We start from the raw sequence: 16,375 nt of genomic DNA on the forward strand, positions 1-16,375 counted from the left end.
CCTGCCAGCCCCCTGTAGTATATAGCCTGCCTGCCCCCTCTAGTATATAGCCTGCCAGCCCCCTGTAGTATATAGCCTGCCAGCCCCCTGTAGTATATAGCCAGCCAGCCCCGAATAGTATATAGCCAGGCAGCCCACAGTATTATATAGCCAGCCAGCCCACCCCCCAGTAGTATATAGCCTTCCAGCCCCCTGTAGTATATAGCCTTCCAGCCACCTGTAGTATATACCCAGCCCCCTGTAGAATATATCCTTCCAGCCCCCTGTAGAATATAGCCTTCCAGCCCCCTGTAGTATATAGCCTTCCAGCCGCCTGTAGTATATAGCCTGCCAGCCCACAGTATTATATAGCTGCCAGCCCCAGTAGTAATTAGCTAGCCAGTCCTCTGTAGTATATAGCAGCCCCCTTTAATATACAGCCACCCCCCTTTAGTATATAGCCAGCCCAGTGAAGTATATAACCAGCTAGCCCCCAGTTTGCCCCGCACATAAAAAAAATAAATAAACTGACATACTCACTTTCTGGCGTTCCCCGATGCTTGGCGCTGCTCCCCAATGCTCCCATCCCATCTTTTTTTCATTCTGAAGAGGAGCCACAGGGGGTACACTGAGCATCGGGATGCCGTGCCAAGCTTCGGGGGCGCGAGAAGGTGAGTATTTTTTTATTGACTTGTGTATAAGCCGAGGTGGGGTTAAACCCGGCTACTACACGAGTATATACGGTATGTTCCTTTAGTGCTTTGTTATGTGCTTGCACATTATACGTACATACATTTCTATTAGCAATATAAAAATCTTTGATTACCATAATTATTATTTTTATACAGATGGGGGCATCAAGGTCAGCACTCTTTGGTGCAGTAGCCCCACAAGCTGAAGCTTCATATGAGTTAAGTCGTCTAGCTTATTACAATTCTAACATTGCCCCAGAAATGACCTTCGACGACTCAGCAAGAAATCAGCCACAGGAAATAGTGGCACCAACCACAAAAGCCCGAAGAGCAGACCTCTCGAAAGTATGTATATTTCTGTTAACTTTATTGAACTAATTTCTTACACTGTAGTATTTATCCACAACATATGACCTTGGTTGTCTTATTACTGCAGTCTAAGATTTCCCTCTACTACTTTAGTTGTCTGCCATGTAACAAGCCTATCTGTACACTTACTCAGGGCCGCCATCATGGCACTACTGGTGGTAATACCATATACAGCTTAGAGCCAGGAGCCCCAAAAGCTCACCTCCCAAAACATGCAAAGGCCCTGAACAGAATCTGCATATTATGAGCGGTTTTGCACACAAAGCATTTCCACGCTGCAAATCCATATCAAAATCCAGTAGCTGTGTAGTATATATGACAATCCCATACACACATTTCGGAAAAAAACTGTTTCAGAATTGTCTTATGACAACAGATTTTTCTGCCAGTGTGGAAATCAACCTTTAAAACTGAAAAATTGCAATGAATTTTACTGTGTGCAAATACCTGAAAAATTGAAGTCCAAATTCTAGTATCGATGTAACCCGACAATAGACACTGCTATTCTGAACTGTCCCTACGTAATACATTTAGCTATGTTATAGTTCCAGTGTAACAGGTCTTATACAGACAGTCTCAGACTTCAGGACACCCGAGTACCAGATGACCCCTAGTTACAGCCGGACCACTCTATCCACTGTGATCTTTGGTGATGCTCTTTGGATGCTGGGAATTTACTGAGTCCCTGGAAATGATGAGCTGTAAGGTGTCTGTAATGAAGTTTTAAGGATAATCCTTGTTCCCATGATGGCACAACATTTTTAAAAATCCAATTGTCACAGGGACAAAAAAAATTCTGTCTGCAGTTACACTTATAAAATATACCAGTTCTAGCTTACATACAAATTTGACTAAAGTACAAACCTACAGAACCTACCCTGTACTTAAAGAAGACCTGTCACCTACATTTTCGGCACTAGGAGCTGCTTACTAAAGTAAGCAGCTCCTAGTGCTTGAACAAATGCTGCAGTGTTACAGTGATAGCGTTACCGTAAACCTCCGGTAACGCTATCAAACACTGCGGCGGAGTACAATATAATCATCGGACAGCTCGCAAAGCGCTGCCTCTACCCCGGACCGCCCCGCTCGCTCCATAGGGTGGCGGTGACTGCCGCGCTAGGCGGCAGTCACTGCCCCTAGCCACGCCACGCCCCCTCATGAATACATCGGACAGCTTTGCGAGCTGTCCGACAATTACACTGTACCCCGCCACAGTGTTAGATAGCGTTACCGGAGGTTTCCGGTAATGCTATCACTCTAACACTACGGCGTTTGATCAAGCACTAGGAGCTGCCGATAAATTGGGTGACAGGTCCTCTTTAACCCAGAGGCGGCCTATATTACTGTTTTTCTTTCTGTAAACGTCAGATGATCTGAAAACTCTAGAAGGTTGGGGAGGCCACAATTTCTTTTAAGGAGTTGTCTGACTCCTTTGAAAATCTTGCAGGCAGGCTGGGGAGGTTTGTTTTTAAAAAAAAAAAAAAAAAAAAACCTTTACATGCCTCTTTCGTTGCTCCCGGGGTCCCGCGACGCCATCTCACTGGTCCGTGTCCCTTAAACAAACACTCTGCTCCACTGAGTTTGGCTTATGGCCTGCTGAGGCAGCCAGCCACGACCACCCGTCCCCATATCTTAGCGTATGATGATACGGCACTGAGAATAGGGACAGGTGGGCATGGCCGGCCACCTCGACAGGTCGGAAACTCACCACAGACAAGCAAGACGGCGGTGCGGGACATGGGAGTGACGGAGGACGTGGGTACATGTTTTTTTTTTTTTTTAAATACCTCCCCAATCTGCCTACAAGAGTCAGACAACCCCTTTACTGCCTAGGTCCTGTGATAGGCATAAACATATTTTTGTGATATGGTGTAGTAGAATAAGACAAGAAACTAATGGACACAATACAGACACAAAATGTGCCATTCAGGGGCTCCAAAATCCCTAGTTGTGACCCTGACATTGCGTGCCACAGAATAAATGAATACAGGGAAATGTTATGTAGGTACACATGAAAGAGTATAGGGCCCAAACAAGGTCATACAAGGTGCATTAAATGAAAAACCATAGAGAAAAAAAACTTACAATAAAATTATATATACCGTATATATGGTCTGTGTGAAGAATGTACATATACACACAATTTATGAATCATGTACCCTATGATCAGGTCACCAGAAATAAAAAAAAGGTCAACCAAAAACTGAGCTAACAAACCCCTGAAAATGAATGAAAAGACCTGGTCACCCGATCAAAAACAAACCTGTATGCAACGTACAACATATGATAATGAATAAAAAAAGATGTTAGATAATGAGTAAAACATAGTGCATACAAACATGTGAGGAACCTATCAGTGGATGAGAGGGGATGAGAAGCCCTTGGAGTATATATGATATATGTGGTGGGTACAGTTTGAGCAGTTGTGGTACAAGGGGTATATATATATATATATATATATATATATATATATATATATATTGGGGGTATATAAATTTGTTATGCAGGTGACAGTATACTGTAAGTGACTTTGTTTTTTTTTTAGTTTAGTGTGAAGCCAATGTACATAGAGCTGAGGGCATTGAGTCCAAAAAACAGATCACAACCTGTAAGTTACTACATGGCACTTGTACCTGTGTATGATCAGTAGTGTAGACACTGACCCATTTTCTAATGTGCTTGTTATTTGCATGTGTTAGGTTTAGGGGGAAGGATTCTCAAAAGATTTGCCTCTATGGGGCCTTAAAATTTCAGGTAGCAGCGCTGCACTTAACAGAACTGTAGTTTGCACATATGCCCATTTTGTTGGATAACAAGATCTCATTTTCTTTGACCGCAACTGTTAAATGGCATGGAGGCAGAAAAAACATAGTACTTATTTAATAGAAACCAGAATGTACCTCACTAAAATAGCAGTCCCCTTAGGTAGGGGATAAAATGTCCTTTCTAGAATTTCCTCTATTTTATGTGAAATTACATCTGTTTACCCATAGAAAAATCTCTTCTAAAAGTCAAGTGAGCAGAAACTGTCATCTTTTGCCAGAGATGAGTCAGGCTAAGAGGCTTGAAGGGGAATGTCACTTTATACTATACAGGCGGTCCCCTACTTAAGGACACCTGACTTACAGACAGACCCCTCTGACATCTCGGGAAGCTTTCTGAATGCTTTACTATAGTGCCAGATTGCAATAATCAGCTGTATGGTGTCTGTAATGAAGCTTTATTGATAATCCTTGGTGTGAATCTACAATTTTTATAGTCATGAAAATACAGAAAACTCTTTGAATGAGAAGGTGTTTCCAAACCTTTGGTCTGTACTGTATGTCAGGCAGATAGATTTATCTGTACTATATGCTGTAAACCTTTCATCAGCGGAGAAAGATTGGGATTTAAACCGATCTACAGGTCCCATGGGGGAACTCATATTGGGGGGAGTAGTAGACTTTAATTTTCTCGCTATCAGTAGTTTTGTGGACATGAGAATGTGTCCTACTAATTTCCTGTGTTTAGTGGGGACCTTGTGTATGTCTACTCCTAATATTGCTAATGCAGGGTTTATATTTACTTGTGTCCTAGTCAAGCAGGAGCACAACAGAAAAACCTCCCTCCAGAAAGAAGATAGGAGGGGGCACTCCCAAAATATGTGGTAGAATATGCCTGTTTGTGTAAGGCATCTCCAACACCTTTCAGACGAGTCTGGATAAATCCTCACCAGCAGCGAGGGAGTAAGATACCATCTAGTTTTATAATATGTTGGCATTAGCTGTGGATTTTTAAGACACACCGTTCTCTACTAGAAATCTGTCTACCCAACTTTATTTGACATTTTGCTATTGAGTCTATTAGGACTTCTTTCATCTCTCCTTCACACTGGCTGCTTACTGTGTGAAGAGATTCGCCAGTGCCACAGGGATTCTCAGTCTGCTTACCCATTAGTCCTAAACAATGTGCTACTTGCAGGTACATATAGCTGTCTGATGAGGGTATCTCATATTTAGAAATTAGATCTGCAAAGGATAGAAGCTTATTTTGGGAGTATAGGTCTGTCACAACAGAAATGCTTGCCATTCTCCATTGTTCTAGGGAGATGTTGGGGATCAAAAATTCTAGGACCCTTATCGGGAATCCCTCTGAAAGGAGGTAACAAGAGACCTCTAGGCTTCTATGGAGGCTCGAATACCATGGTTCTTAACCTTGTTTGAGGTACCGAACCCACCAGTTTCATATGCACATTCACTGAACCCTTCTTTAGTGATAAATCAAATATGTGTGTGTCATGACCTCTGCAGCAGAGGCTCCGCTGAACCCCTGCTCTAATCGATTATCCCCAATCATATTAGCTTCTAGTATTGGCCAGCTTGTATTGTCTCTTGGTCTGCAACACTCCCCTAGATTCAGGACCACTATGGCCCTCCTAGTAATTCCGCAGGTTAGGGACTCCTTGGCCACCCCTCTCGCTAGCTGCATAGATGCTGCCGCTTCAGGTTTCCAGTGGTTCAAAATAAAAGCTAGCATTTGTTTTTGAATCTTATTAAATATGCCTGCCGGAATAGGGATCACTAACATCCTAAAGAAATACAATGGGGCACATTTACTTACGCGATTCATGAAGAGTGTGCACCCAATATCCTGCATGTGTCGCTTCCCCGCTGAGGTCTGCCAGAGTTCACCTTCTTCTTCCCAGTGTATGTAAGTGCATGGTTTGCGACACAGTTTTTAAGTTAAATCCCATGGTTTGTCTGAATCCGTCAGATCGTCTGATGGCCCGCAGCCCCCCTCCACCCTCCCGGATTTTGGTGCCAAAACCCCTTTTAAATCCCTGTCCCAGTGGCACAAAACGGAAATCATTGGGATGTCTGTCGAAAGTGCAGTCTGCGGGCCCTTAGTAAATGAGCCCCAATGACTTGGTCGTTATGAATCAGGTCCGGCAGGACCCGAAGTAGCCTATTGGCTAGAATCTTTACATATAATTAAGTATCACTATTTAGCAATGATATCGGCCTAAAATTTTGGGAATATTCAGGATTTTCCCAGGATTTGGAAGGGTAATGATGGTGGCTTCCAGTATCTCTGAGGGTAATGAGCATCCTACCATGGCTTTATTGAATATAGATAACAGATAACGAGTGAGAAGTTTCTCGATTGATACTCATTATAAAAAAAAAAAAAAGTCTGGTTCTGGCGCTTTGTGTCTCTTAAGTTGTTTTGTGGTAGAAGTTATTTCCTCCTCCTCTATTGGTTTATTCAAGGTCTCTAATTGATCAAGTTTTAGTGCGGAAGGTATATTTTTTCTAAAAACTCATCAATTTTTGCTTGAGTTTGTTGAGGTGTCCCCGGATCGCCCTTTAGGTTAAATAGGGATGAATTAAAGGACCTAAACATGTAAGCAATTAATAGCGGGTGAGATTCCTTATTAGTGGTGTCCTGGTTGTTTAGTAGAAAGGGAAATGGTAATGCATCTTGTATGACCTTGTTTGGGCCTTGAGCTCTATCAGTGTATCTACATAATGGGGCTCATTTACTTACAGGGTCACCGGAGTTCACAGAAAGTGGATTGTCCGACGATAATGCACTGTGCCGCGATTCACTAAGATCGTGCACCCGATATTCTGCATGTGTCGCTTCCCCGCTCAGGTCCGACAGAGTTCACCATCTTTTGAGTGGTGCATGTAAGTGCTTGGGCTTGCTACGCAATTTGAAAGATAAATCCCACGCTCAGTCCGAATCAGTTGGACCGTCCGACGGCCCGCCCCATATTTGTGTCGCATGGAAGCCAGTGCAAGCCTTGCCACAAAAAGGATCGCATGCAACACAATCCCAGTGCACACACTTATTAAATACCTGTGAACAGTCCGAAAAAGGTGTGCGCATGCGACCCTTAATAAATGAGCCCCAATGAGTAAAACATAGAATCACAGGGGCACATTTACTAAGGGTCCGTCAGACGCTTTTCTGTCGGGTTTCCCGAATATTTCCTAAATTGCACAGGGGTTTTTGGTGCACGCGATCGGATTGTGGCGCATCGACGCTGGCTTTCATGCGACACAAATTGGGGGACGTGGCCCTCGGACATCCCGACTGATTCGGACAAACCGCGGTATTTAAAATTCAAATTGTGTCGCAAGAAACGCACTCACATACACCCGGAAGAAGAAGGTGAACTCCGGTGGACCTGAGCGGAGGAGCGACACATGCAGGAAATTGGATGCACGATCTTAGTAAATCGCGGCAGTTCCGAATCCTCGTCGGACAACACACCTCGGGATCGGGATGGGTAAGTAAATGTGCCCCATAGAGCATAGAAATGTGTGATGGACCCATCAGTGAATGAGAGGGGATGGGAAGCACTTGGGGTATATATGATATATGTGGATCAGCAGTAGTATGAGGGTATATATATTGTATTACTTAGTAGTAGAGATGGGCAGACCTGAACTTACCGCTTGGATGCGCCACGAGAGGTCAGGAAATATTGTCAGATTGGTTACCGAACAGCCAATCCGGCAAATTTCCGTCCCTTGCTACTATTTAGCCTACTATTTAATTAAAGCCGTGGCTATATGGCTAGGGGTGTTGATATACTGGATAAGCTGTTCGGCAGCCAATCCGCCAATATGTCTGCGTCATGTAGGGCGTACTTGTACCCGAATGGGAAGTTCGGGACTGTTCATCTCTACTTAGAATCACAGTGAGTGACAAAGTTGTTATCCAGGTGACAGTATACTGTAAGTGACTGTGTTTTTTTTTTTTAGTTTAGTGTTTTTCGGAATATAAAGGCATTGACAAAGAAATCACAACCTGTAAGTTACTACGTGGCACTTGTACCTGTGACTAATCAGTGTCTCCTAATGTGGGTGTTATTTGCATGTGTTAGGTTAAGGGGGAGGGGTTCTCAAAAGATCTGCCTCTATGGGGCCTCAAAATTCCGGGAAGCAGCGCTGCACTTCACTGCCCATTGGCAGCAACTGTTAGATGACATGGGGGCAGGAAAAAAACATATAGTATAAGCCGACCCGAATATAAGCCGAGGATGGGAAATGCATTAGTGCCAGCCCATGCCCCCCAGTATATAGCCTGCCAACCTCCTGCTCCCAAGTATCTAGCCAGCCAGCCCATGCCCGCTAGTATATAGCCAGCCAATGCCCCCATGTCTATAGCCAGCCCATGCCCCCTTTACATAGCCATGACATTCCCTCACTAACAAGCCGCTAGTATATAGCCAGCCCCTGTCTGTTTACCCATTAGACCCAAGCAGTGGGCTACTAGAAGGTACATATAGCTATCTGATGAGGATATCTCAAATTTAGAAATTAGATCTGCAAAGTATAGAAGCTTATTCTGGGAGTATAGGTGTGTCACAACAGAAATGCCCTCCCTCTGTCTTCCATATCTGCTATCGTAAGCCTGATTGCATCTAACTTCTCTTCCAATCCATAGTGGGCCTCTTCTCCCATTTTGTTCTCCGGGTGGTTTATCCTTTCACCCATCTCATCTTTGTCTGAGATGGATCAGGCTGTAAGGGTGGAGGTTGTCATTCCATATACCCATATATTTGCATATTTGGGCAGATTTACTTACCCGGTCCCGTCGCGATCCAGCGTCGCGTTCTCTGTGGAGGATTCGGGTCTTCTGGTGATTCACTAAGGTAGTTCCCCCGATGTCCACTAGGTGTCGCTGCTGCGCTGAATTCCGTTGGAGTTCACTGAAGTTCACCAAGCCAGGCCGGGTGCAGGTAAGCGCGTGTCAAGCGACACATTTTTTCTTTTAAATATGGCGGTTTCTCCAAATCCGATGGGTTTTCCGACGGCCACGCCCCCCGATTTCAGTCATGTGCATGCCGGCACCGATGCGCCACAATCCGATCGTGTGCGCCAAAATCCCGGGGCAATTCAGGGAAAATCGGCACAAAACCATAAAATTCGTGTAACCCGACGTAAAAACGCGATTCGGGCCCTTAGTAGATGACCCCCATTGTGTAGCGCTAACAGCTGATTATAGAGAGGAAGTCCCGGGTGGGTTACCTCCCAGTTTATATCTATGCCTGTCCTAGGGTACAAATACAGTGAGACACTGAAGAGAGTTCATTTGTCTTTGCCAAATTTAAAATTCTATTTCTATTTCTATATTTTTATTTTGCAGAAAAAAAGATTTGTGCCTCCTTCCTGGTCATCTCTGTCTTCTCTACAGAATGAGGTTATACATTTTTTTCCCATCATTATACATATTTGAAAATATAAAAAAATTAACCCCTACCGACCCAAGACAGAATAGTACATCATGGCGTTGTTAGGGGCTGAGCCCTCTCCATAAAGTGGGTGTTTAATGCGATTGTGGTGGCATGAGCGCCACCATCTTGGTCATGGCCACCATGATGAATCCTGTGACATCATTGGGGGCGCAGATCAGTTGCTACAGTAAAAGTCAAAAATACGAAGCCCCTAAGAAAATGGTACAACAGGGTTTTTTTAATGAATTCCACTGCATTTGGAATTTTTATACATTGCCAGTAGACTACATGGATTATTAAAGTGAACCTATCACCTGGAATGTAATTTTTAGCTGGTACCAGGTTCCAATAGTTTATGCTATTCTGAATTTAAAAATGCCTTTGTCAGCATTTGGAAGTACTATATAAAACATTATTTCACAGTACCTGGCTCCCTGCCAGCAGCATATAATTAGTCCCGGGGAGGAGAGCAGATACAGCAGCTTTTGTCTCATTCTCGTCATGCATTCTTCTACTCCTCCATGCCCATCCAGCTCCCTCCCCTCTCCCTGTTATGTGCATTAAGCATTCAGGGGATTGGGCTGGTGTGGAACAGAGGAAGAATGCATTAGGATACTGAGACACAGAAAACAGGCTGCAGCTGCCCCCAGCACTCACTACACACTGCTGGCAGGGAGCCAGGTAATGCGAAATAAAGTTTACTAAAGTAATGACATTATTCAGAGTGACACTGGAACGTACAATTTGTCCTGCAGATAATAAGCCCCAAACAGTTCTGTAAATTAAATAATAAAACAGTTATGGCTTTTTGAAGGTGGAAAGTGAAATGAAAAACGCAAACCCTAAGAAAGGAAAAGGGTTAGAAATTGAATATATATTTACTGTTGTATTTACATCTATTTCCTATTACAGGATGGATACTGGTTACTCAGTGAAGAACTTTGTAAATTAATAAATATCAATGTCCAGTGTTTGACAGAAGATTTTCTTGTTAAGAAAGGCATCAAGTCTCTGGGTAGGTTACAGTCAAAATATTATATCTAGTTTGGCTGTGTACATGAATATTCCATTACTGTTATTTACTTGTTAGTTTCTTTAACATCAAATATCTTGATAAAAGGGGGAAATGGTACTAAAAAAGTGACCCATCATTTAACTGACACCTTGAGATTCCATCGGTGATACTCTTTGTTTAGTTGTCTGCTTAAAACATCTGCCCCCTGCTCTAGTGGTACACCTCATGCCCCCTGTAAGATATAGTGTAAACTCAGACAAACCTAATACATAGGAGATAAAATCTTCCAAACCTGACAATTTTGTCATGTTCACACAAGCATCTAAGGCCAATGAGGCCTCACGTGGCTGGGGACAAGGCATTTTGGTGCCCTAAGCAGATGAGCAAGATTGTGCCCCATCCCTCTGTAAAATGCATATGCCCCCACAGTATATATGTAACCCAGCACATACCCTCAATATATATGTAGCCAGCACATGCCCCCTGTATATGTGCCCCAGCACACGCAGCCCCCAGACAGACAAGCAAAATTGTGCCCCTCATGTGAAATGCATATACCTCCAGTATATATTTACCCCAACACATGCCACTGGTATATATGTACCCCAGCACATGCCCTTAGTATATAGGTAGCCCAGTACGTGCTATAACTAAGGGTAGTTTTTCTATCCAAAACGCGTAAGCTGCTAATGGATATTATGTATTGCCATTGAATGCACCAATAAAGAAAACAACCAATGTGTTTGGAGCTTGGCTGGACCGTGGATTTTTTACTTTAAGTGTTACGCCCCAGCAGAGGGGTGGTCTGTGCCTCACTCAACACATTGTACTGAGAGGTGAGCTGGCATCTTTTCTACTTTTGCAGCCCAGTTCATGCCCCTAGTATATATGTACCGCAGCACATGCCCCCAGTGTATATATGCCTCAGCACATGCCCCCAGTATATAGGTTGCCCAGCACATGCCCCTGTAAATATGTAGCACAGCACATGCCCCCAGTATATAGATACCCAAGCACACAGCCCCAGACAGACAAGAAAAATTGACCCCCCCTCTGTAAAATGTATATGCCCCCAGTATATATGTAGCCTAGCACATACTCCCAGTATATAGGTAGCCCGGCACATGCCCCAAGTATATAGATAGCCCAGCAGACCCTTCCCCACATTATAAAAGTAGACCTGACACACTACCTTCAAGTATATAAGTAGTCCTGGCACATGCCCCAAGTATGTAGGGAGTCTTGACACAAGCCCACCATATATAGGTAATCCAGGATCATTCCCCCCAGCATATATGTAGCACTGGCACATGCCCCAAGTATATAGGTAGCACAGCACAGTATGAAAAAATAAATACTCATCTGCCTGCCACTTCCTCCTCAGCCTTATGCTTCTCTTTCAGGATGCCGGTAGCGTGATGACGCTTCTGCTGGCGTCCTCTCTATGACACAGATGGCACATGCCGCTGATTACTATTGAGGGCCAGTACAGGGCCCCCAGGGTGGCAGGCGAGGGTGGTGATCGCCTACCCTGCCTATCCCTCGTCCCTGGCATGGGGCCTCACAATGTACATTTGAAAGCAGAAATAGAGAGATGAAGAATCGGACAAATAAAAAAGATAAAATCGTTGAGTCTCTATTCACTACACATGCACCTTAGCTAAACCGATTGGCAGGAATATGAAAGAATCGAGAGAGATTTACTGGGAGCCACTCGATAAATATTGTGGTAGCTAATTTTTTTTAATAGGGGAGCTGATCAATGTCTATTCCTTACTATCTCACTTTTGCCCTTACAGGTTCCAGAGGAATAGATACAATACATAAACTGATCGCTACACTCCTGGTTCTACAAACAATCCGAGCTCACAACATTCTGAGCGGAGTCACATTCAAAACTTTACTGAAATTGGACCCGTCCGTCCCAAGAAGGTACAGCTGTATAAACCAATAGGAGAACAGGCTTCCACCCCATTCTATATGATATCTGGTTTACAAAATATTATGGAGATAAATAATACATTTAATCAGAATGATGTCACAGCCCTGACCCTATCAGCTCCATAATTCTGCATTGTGATTAGTTAAGCCATGAGTTTATCACATCAATGTTGCATTATGAACAAAAACCATATGTAAGTATAATACTGCAATATAGATTCACCCAGAGTATAACTCTTTTTTTATAACTCTATAGGGATATGTGCTATACGTCCTTTACAGTGACATACAGTAAAAAAAAATTGTTTGAAAATTGGACAGCAACTAATGGAAGTACAGGCAGTCCCCGGGTTACATACACGATAGGTTCCATAGGTTTGTTCTTAAGTTGAATTTGTATGTAAGTCAAAACTGTATATTTTATAATTGTAGATCCAGACAAAAAAATTTTTGGCCCCAGTGACAATCGGAGTTTCAAAATTTTTTGCTGTAATGGGACCAAGGATTATCAATAAAGCTTCATTACAGACTCCTTACAGCTGATTATTGCAGCCTGGGAGTATTGTAAAGCATCCAGAGAGCTTCACCAGAGGTCACAGTGGGCAGAGGGGTCCGTCTTTAACTAGGGGTCGTCTGTAAGTCGGGTCTCCTTAAGCAGGGGACCGCCTGTATATGCCTAAATGGAGATAAACACTGTTATAGGTGTCTGAACAAAGCCGTCTGCTAAACAATCTGCCCAAAAGAAGCAAACAAAGTGTTAAAATAATGGATAAATATGCAAATTTGTTTTCCAGGATGGGACAAGGAAAACATTGAGACACATTTACTAAGAACAGTGCAGTCTGTACTATGTGCAGTTTGCCTGTGTAGTGTGCAGGGGGCGCCAGATTCAGGATTTCTGGCGCATGTTCTTCATGAATCTGGCGTCCCCTGCACTGCCCCGACAGAGTGCACCACTTTTTTTTTTTTTAACATAGGGCGTGGAACACAATTCAAGTTGGATTTTGCATGTTAAATTTGGCGCATGGCCCTATTGAGCACCAGAACAGCCCCTACAGTGCAGAAATTTGTGTTGCATGAAGACTACTACAACTGCACCACAAAGCGGTTGGGTGCAACACAAATGAACGTGCAAAATCCGTCAGAAAACTGGCCTAAGTAAATGTGCCACATGGCCTCAAATGGCAAAGTCTCTGTAAGAAGAACACTATCTTCCTGAAAATATTAGGTGGAATTTATCATGTGCTGGTGCATTGTGCCACGTGCTGGAGCACTGTGCGCCAGTCTATAGCTTTTCCCTACTGGCGCACGTCGTTGTTACATCACCAGTTAATGTATCGTCCCTTCATATTTTTTGTCTCTTTTTATTCTACAGTCAGTATCCAAGCATTGAAAAGGCCATTGAATGGGCAATAAAATCGGATCGTCAGTACCCGGGCATCTGTATGAGACTTGGTTTGGGGCGAGACTGGGATCAAGCAACACGCCAGTTACTGAACCTGGATCCGATTCCTACTACTTCCGATCTTCACTCAGTTTCTCATTGTTTATTTCTGCTGTGAACGCAAATCCGACTTTTCATTGGAAGTAAAACTGTCCCTCGAGCTTCCCCGATAGATGGGATGACCAACTTCATGGATGTCACTACATGACCCAGTTTTCACTATAAACAGGGTTCTCTCAAGATGGCAGTTAAAATATGATTTTAGTTACACCAATAAAACCCAAAAGTGCTATATCTGCTAATGTAGTGCTAACTCTATCATTTTCAGAAATCTCAGCTTTTTAAAGTTTAATAACACCCTACAAAAAGGTGTTAAGAGTTAAGTCTAAATCATATTACACCATAACCATATATGAAGGGCTATATGCAAATGAGCCCGAGGGGCTCCAGGTTCAATAGTTGTTAACGGAGCCTGAAGTCCCTCAGGCTCATTTTCATACAGTCTTTTTATCCTGGTAGTAGATGCCCTTTAAAGCAGACACCTGACCCATCAGGTAAATGCCAATTAGTATCTTAGGCTAAGTGCACACCTACGATTGGCAGGGTCCAATTCCTCTTACATTAGTGGAAAAAAAAGCACACAACTAGGATTTGTTCACATATTCAGTTTTTAAGATGCAGCCAAAAGCAGCTGGAGATCATAATGGGTGTGGGTATCACCAATCCACTCCTTGTTTGGATATCAAAAGCTGCATCTTAAAACCTGTACATGTGAACACACCCTCAATAACAACAGGTAACCTTATGTATGTAATCATCTTTTTTTTTGTTTACGTTATGCTCTGTTAAATGAAACCTACCACTACGGATCTACCTATTAAGGTAGGTCCGGTGGTAGGCTCATCTAACGAATGTAAGGATAGCCCTTTTTAGGGCTAATCCTTTAGTCCCCACAATCTTTTAAAAAGTTTAATGGCCTTGATATGCAAATTTTATAAAGAGGCTATTGGGGTGTGGAGTAGCTGGAGATGAGGCTATGCCACGCTTACCAGACATCTTCAGCTCCTTGTAGCCGCGCGCACTCATCTGTGAATCCGGAGTTCTGCGCATGCACAGTAGCTGCGGCTTTGGAGCCGAGATCGTGCAGCGGCTGGCCTGTGTACTGCCAATGCAGGAGCTACGCGCTGAAGACCCCCGACGGTCGTGAGAATGAAACCTGAGCCCTTAGGCTGTGTTCACACGTGGTGTTTACATACAACAGCTGAGAACAGGAGATGTGCCTAATTACATTGCTTTTAACATTTGCATTTACAAAATGCAATGTGAACGCAATGTTGATGCATGTGTTAACATCGTTCTAACATTTGTAACATTTTGCTAATCTCGCGCATGAGCGTGAGCTAACTACCTTAGGAGGAAATTTCTTATCACAAATAAACCCATAAAGTCGCAGATTTGTATTCTGCAACCCACTTACACAGGGTTGTATTTCATTTATTTTTTTTGCTTTACTTTTATTACTATATAATGAATTATTTGCAACTTTTTTTGAATGCTTTGTGTTTATTTCACCTCATGAAAAAAAATCTACCATCAAATAAAACTTCCTCCTAGATCTAGGCACCGTGACTGTGCTAATTTTCTTATATTTGTTATCCATGGCCTCTTACTTTTAAAATCAACATTCATAATTATGCTAATGAACTACTGGCACAGTTCCCAGAGCCCCCCTAATGCTGCATATTTAAAGGCTGTTACACTGTGTAGGAGCACATCCCACTGGGTTCTGAAACTTACTGTGCTGCAGTGAGATTACATCAGACTGAGGGAGGGGGCGACCAGGAGCAAAGGGAGAGAATGAGACAGTATAACAGTCTGTGAATCTGCAACATGGAGGGGCTCTGGGAACTGCCTCAGTAGCACTTCAGGCTCATTAGCATAATTTAATAGTTTAATTTAGAAGGAAGAAGGCCATGGATAACAAATATAAGGAGATTACCACAGTCACAGTGCCTGGATCTATGAGTAAGTGTCTCTTATGATGTATTTTCATGGTAGATTTGCTTTAAGATCTCTGGTTGCTGGCAGTGAATTTGAGGAAAAAAAAATTAGCTCAAACAAGGAAGTCATCGCCAAGACAGAAGTGTATTTTGGAGAGTTTGACAAATTCTATTTTTTGGAGGGGTAAAAAAAAATGGCAGGAATGTTAGGAGAAGTGTATCTTTCTAAAAGGGGACTATGTTGAAAAATAAAAAACATTTTTTTTTTTAAATGGTGTCTTCATTTCTAACACTGGTACTTATTGAACCGCCCTCGTACAGCTGAAAACCCCTAAGGACCCAATACCTGTCATTGCTGAGTGTCTGCTTTGCTGTATCCATTGTAGACAATAGTGTATAAGATACACCACATACTTACACTGAGGCTATAGCAAAGTAACCACGGGGCGATCACTGTTCACACATCATAATGCAGGGTCCTGAGGTGCTATAACATGATCTGTGGCTGTTTGATATCTGGTCATGTGGATTTCTATAAGTTGAATAAAATGAAGGTCATATGTGGGCTCTCTACTGTAGCCATTTCTTCATATTATTTATCAGTTTCTATAATGAAGCATTTTTTTCTGTTTTGCTTTAATTTGTAATTTGTAGCGCTTACACATCTGTGGAATATGCGGCGTGATGAATAAAGGCTTTCTACGTGAT

At 42.9% G+C, this 16,375-nt stretch overlaps 1 protein-coding gene across 2 annotated transcripts in view; it reads left to right on the top strand.

Moving 5' to 3' along the window:
• PARP4 (poly(ADP-ribose) polymerase family member 4) overlaps positions 1-15,928 on the top strand; it is an 85,392-nt gene extending 69,464 nt beyond the window's left edge. For both annotated transcript variants that reach the window (XM_072134260.1, XM_072134259.1), the window contains exons 39-45: positions 828-1,016; positions 3,586-3,648; positions 7,793-7,840; positions 9,180-9,233; positions 10,180-10,282; positions 12,082-12,214; positions 13,599-15,928. In XM_072134260.1, coding sequence (XP_071990361.1) covers positions 828-1,016; positions 3,586-3,648; positions 7,793-7,840; positions 9,180-9,233; positions 10,180-10,282; positions 12,082-12,214; positions 13,599-13,785 — 777 coding nt within the window. In that variant the 3' untranslated portion in view covers positions 13,786-15,928. The remainder of the gene's footprint in view (positions 1-827; positions 1,017-3,585; positions 3,649-7,792; positions 7,841-9,179; positions 9,234-10,179; positions 10,283-12,081; positions 12,215-13,598) is intronic.
• Positions 15,929-16,375: the final 447 nt, after the last annotated feature.

The sequence above is a fragment of the Engystomops pustulosus genome, chromosome 2 (assembly GCF_040894005.1).
Source record: "Engystomops pustulosus chromosome 2, aEngPut4.maternal, whole genome shotgun sequence".
Lineage (NCBI taxonomy): Eukaryota > Metazoa > Chordata > Amphibia > Anura > Leptodactylidae > Engystomops > Engystomops pustulosus.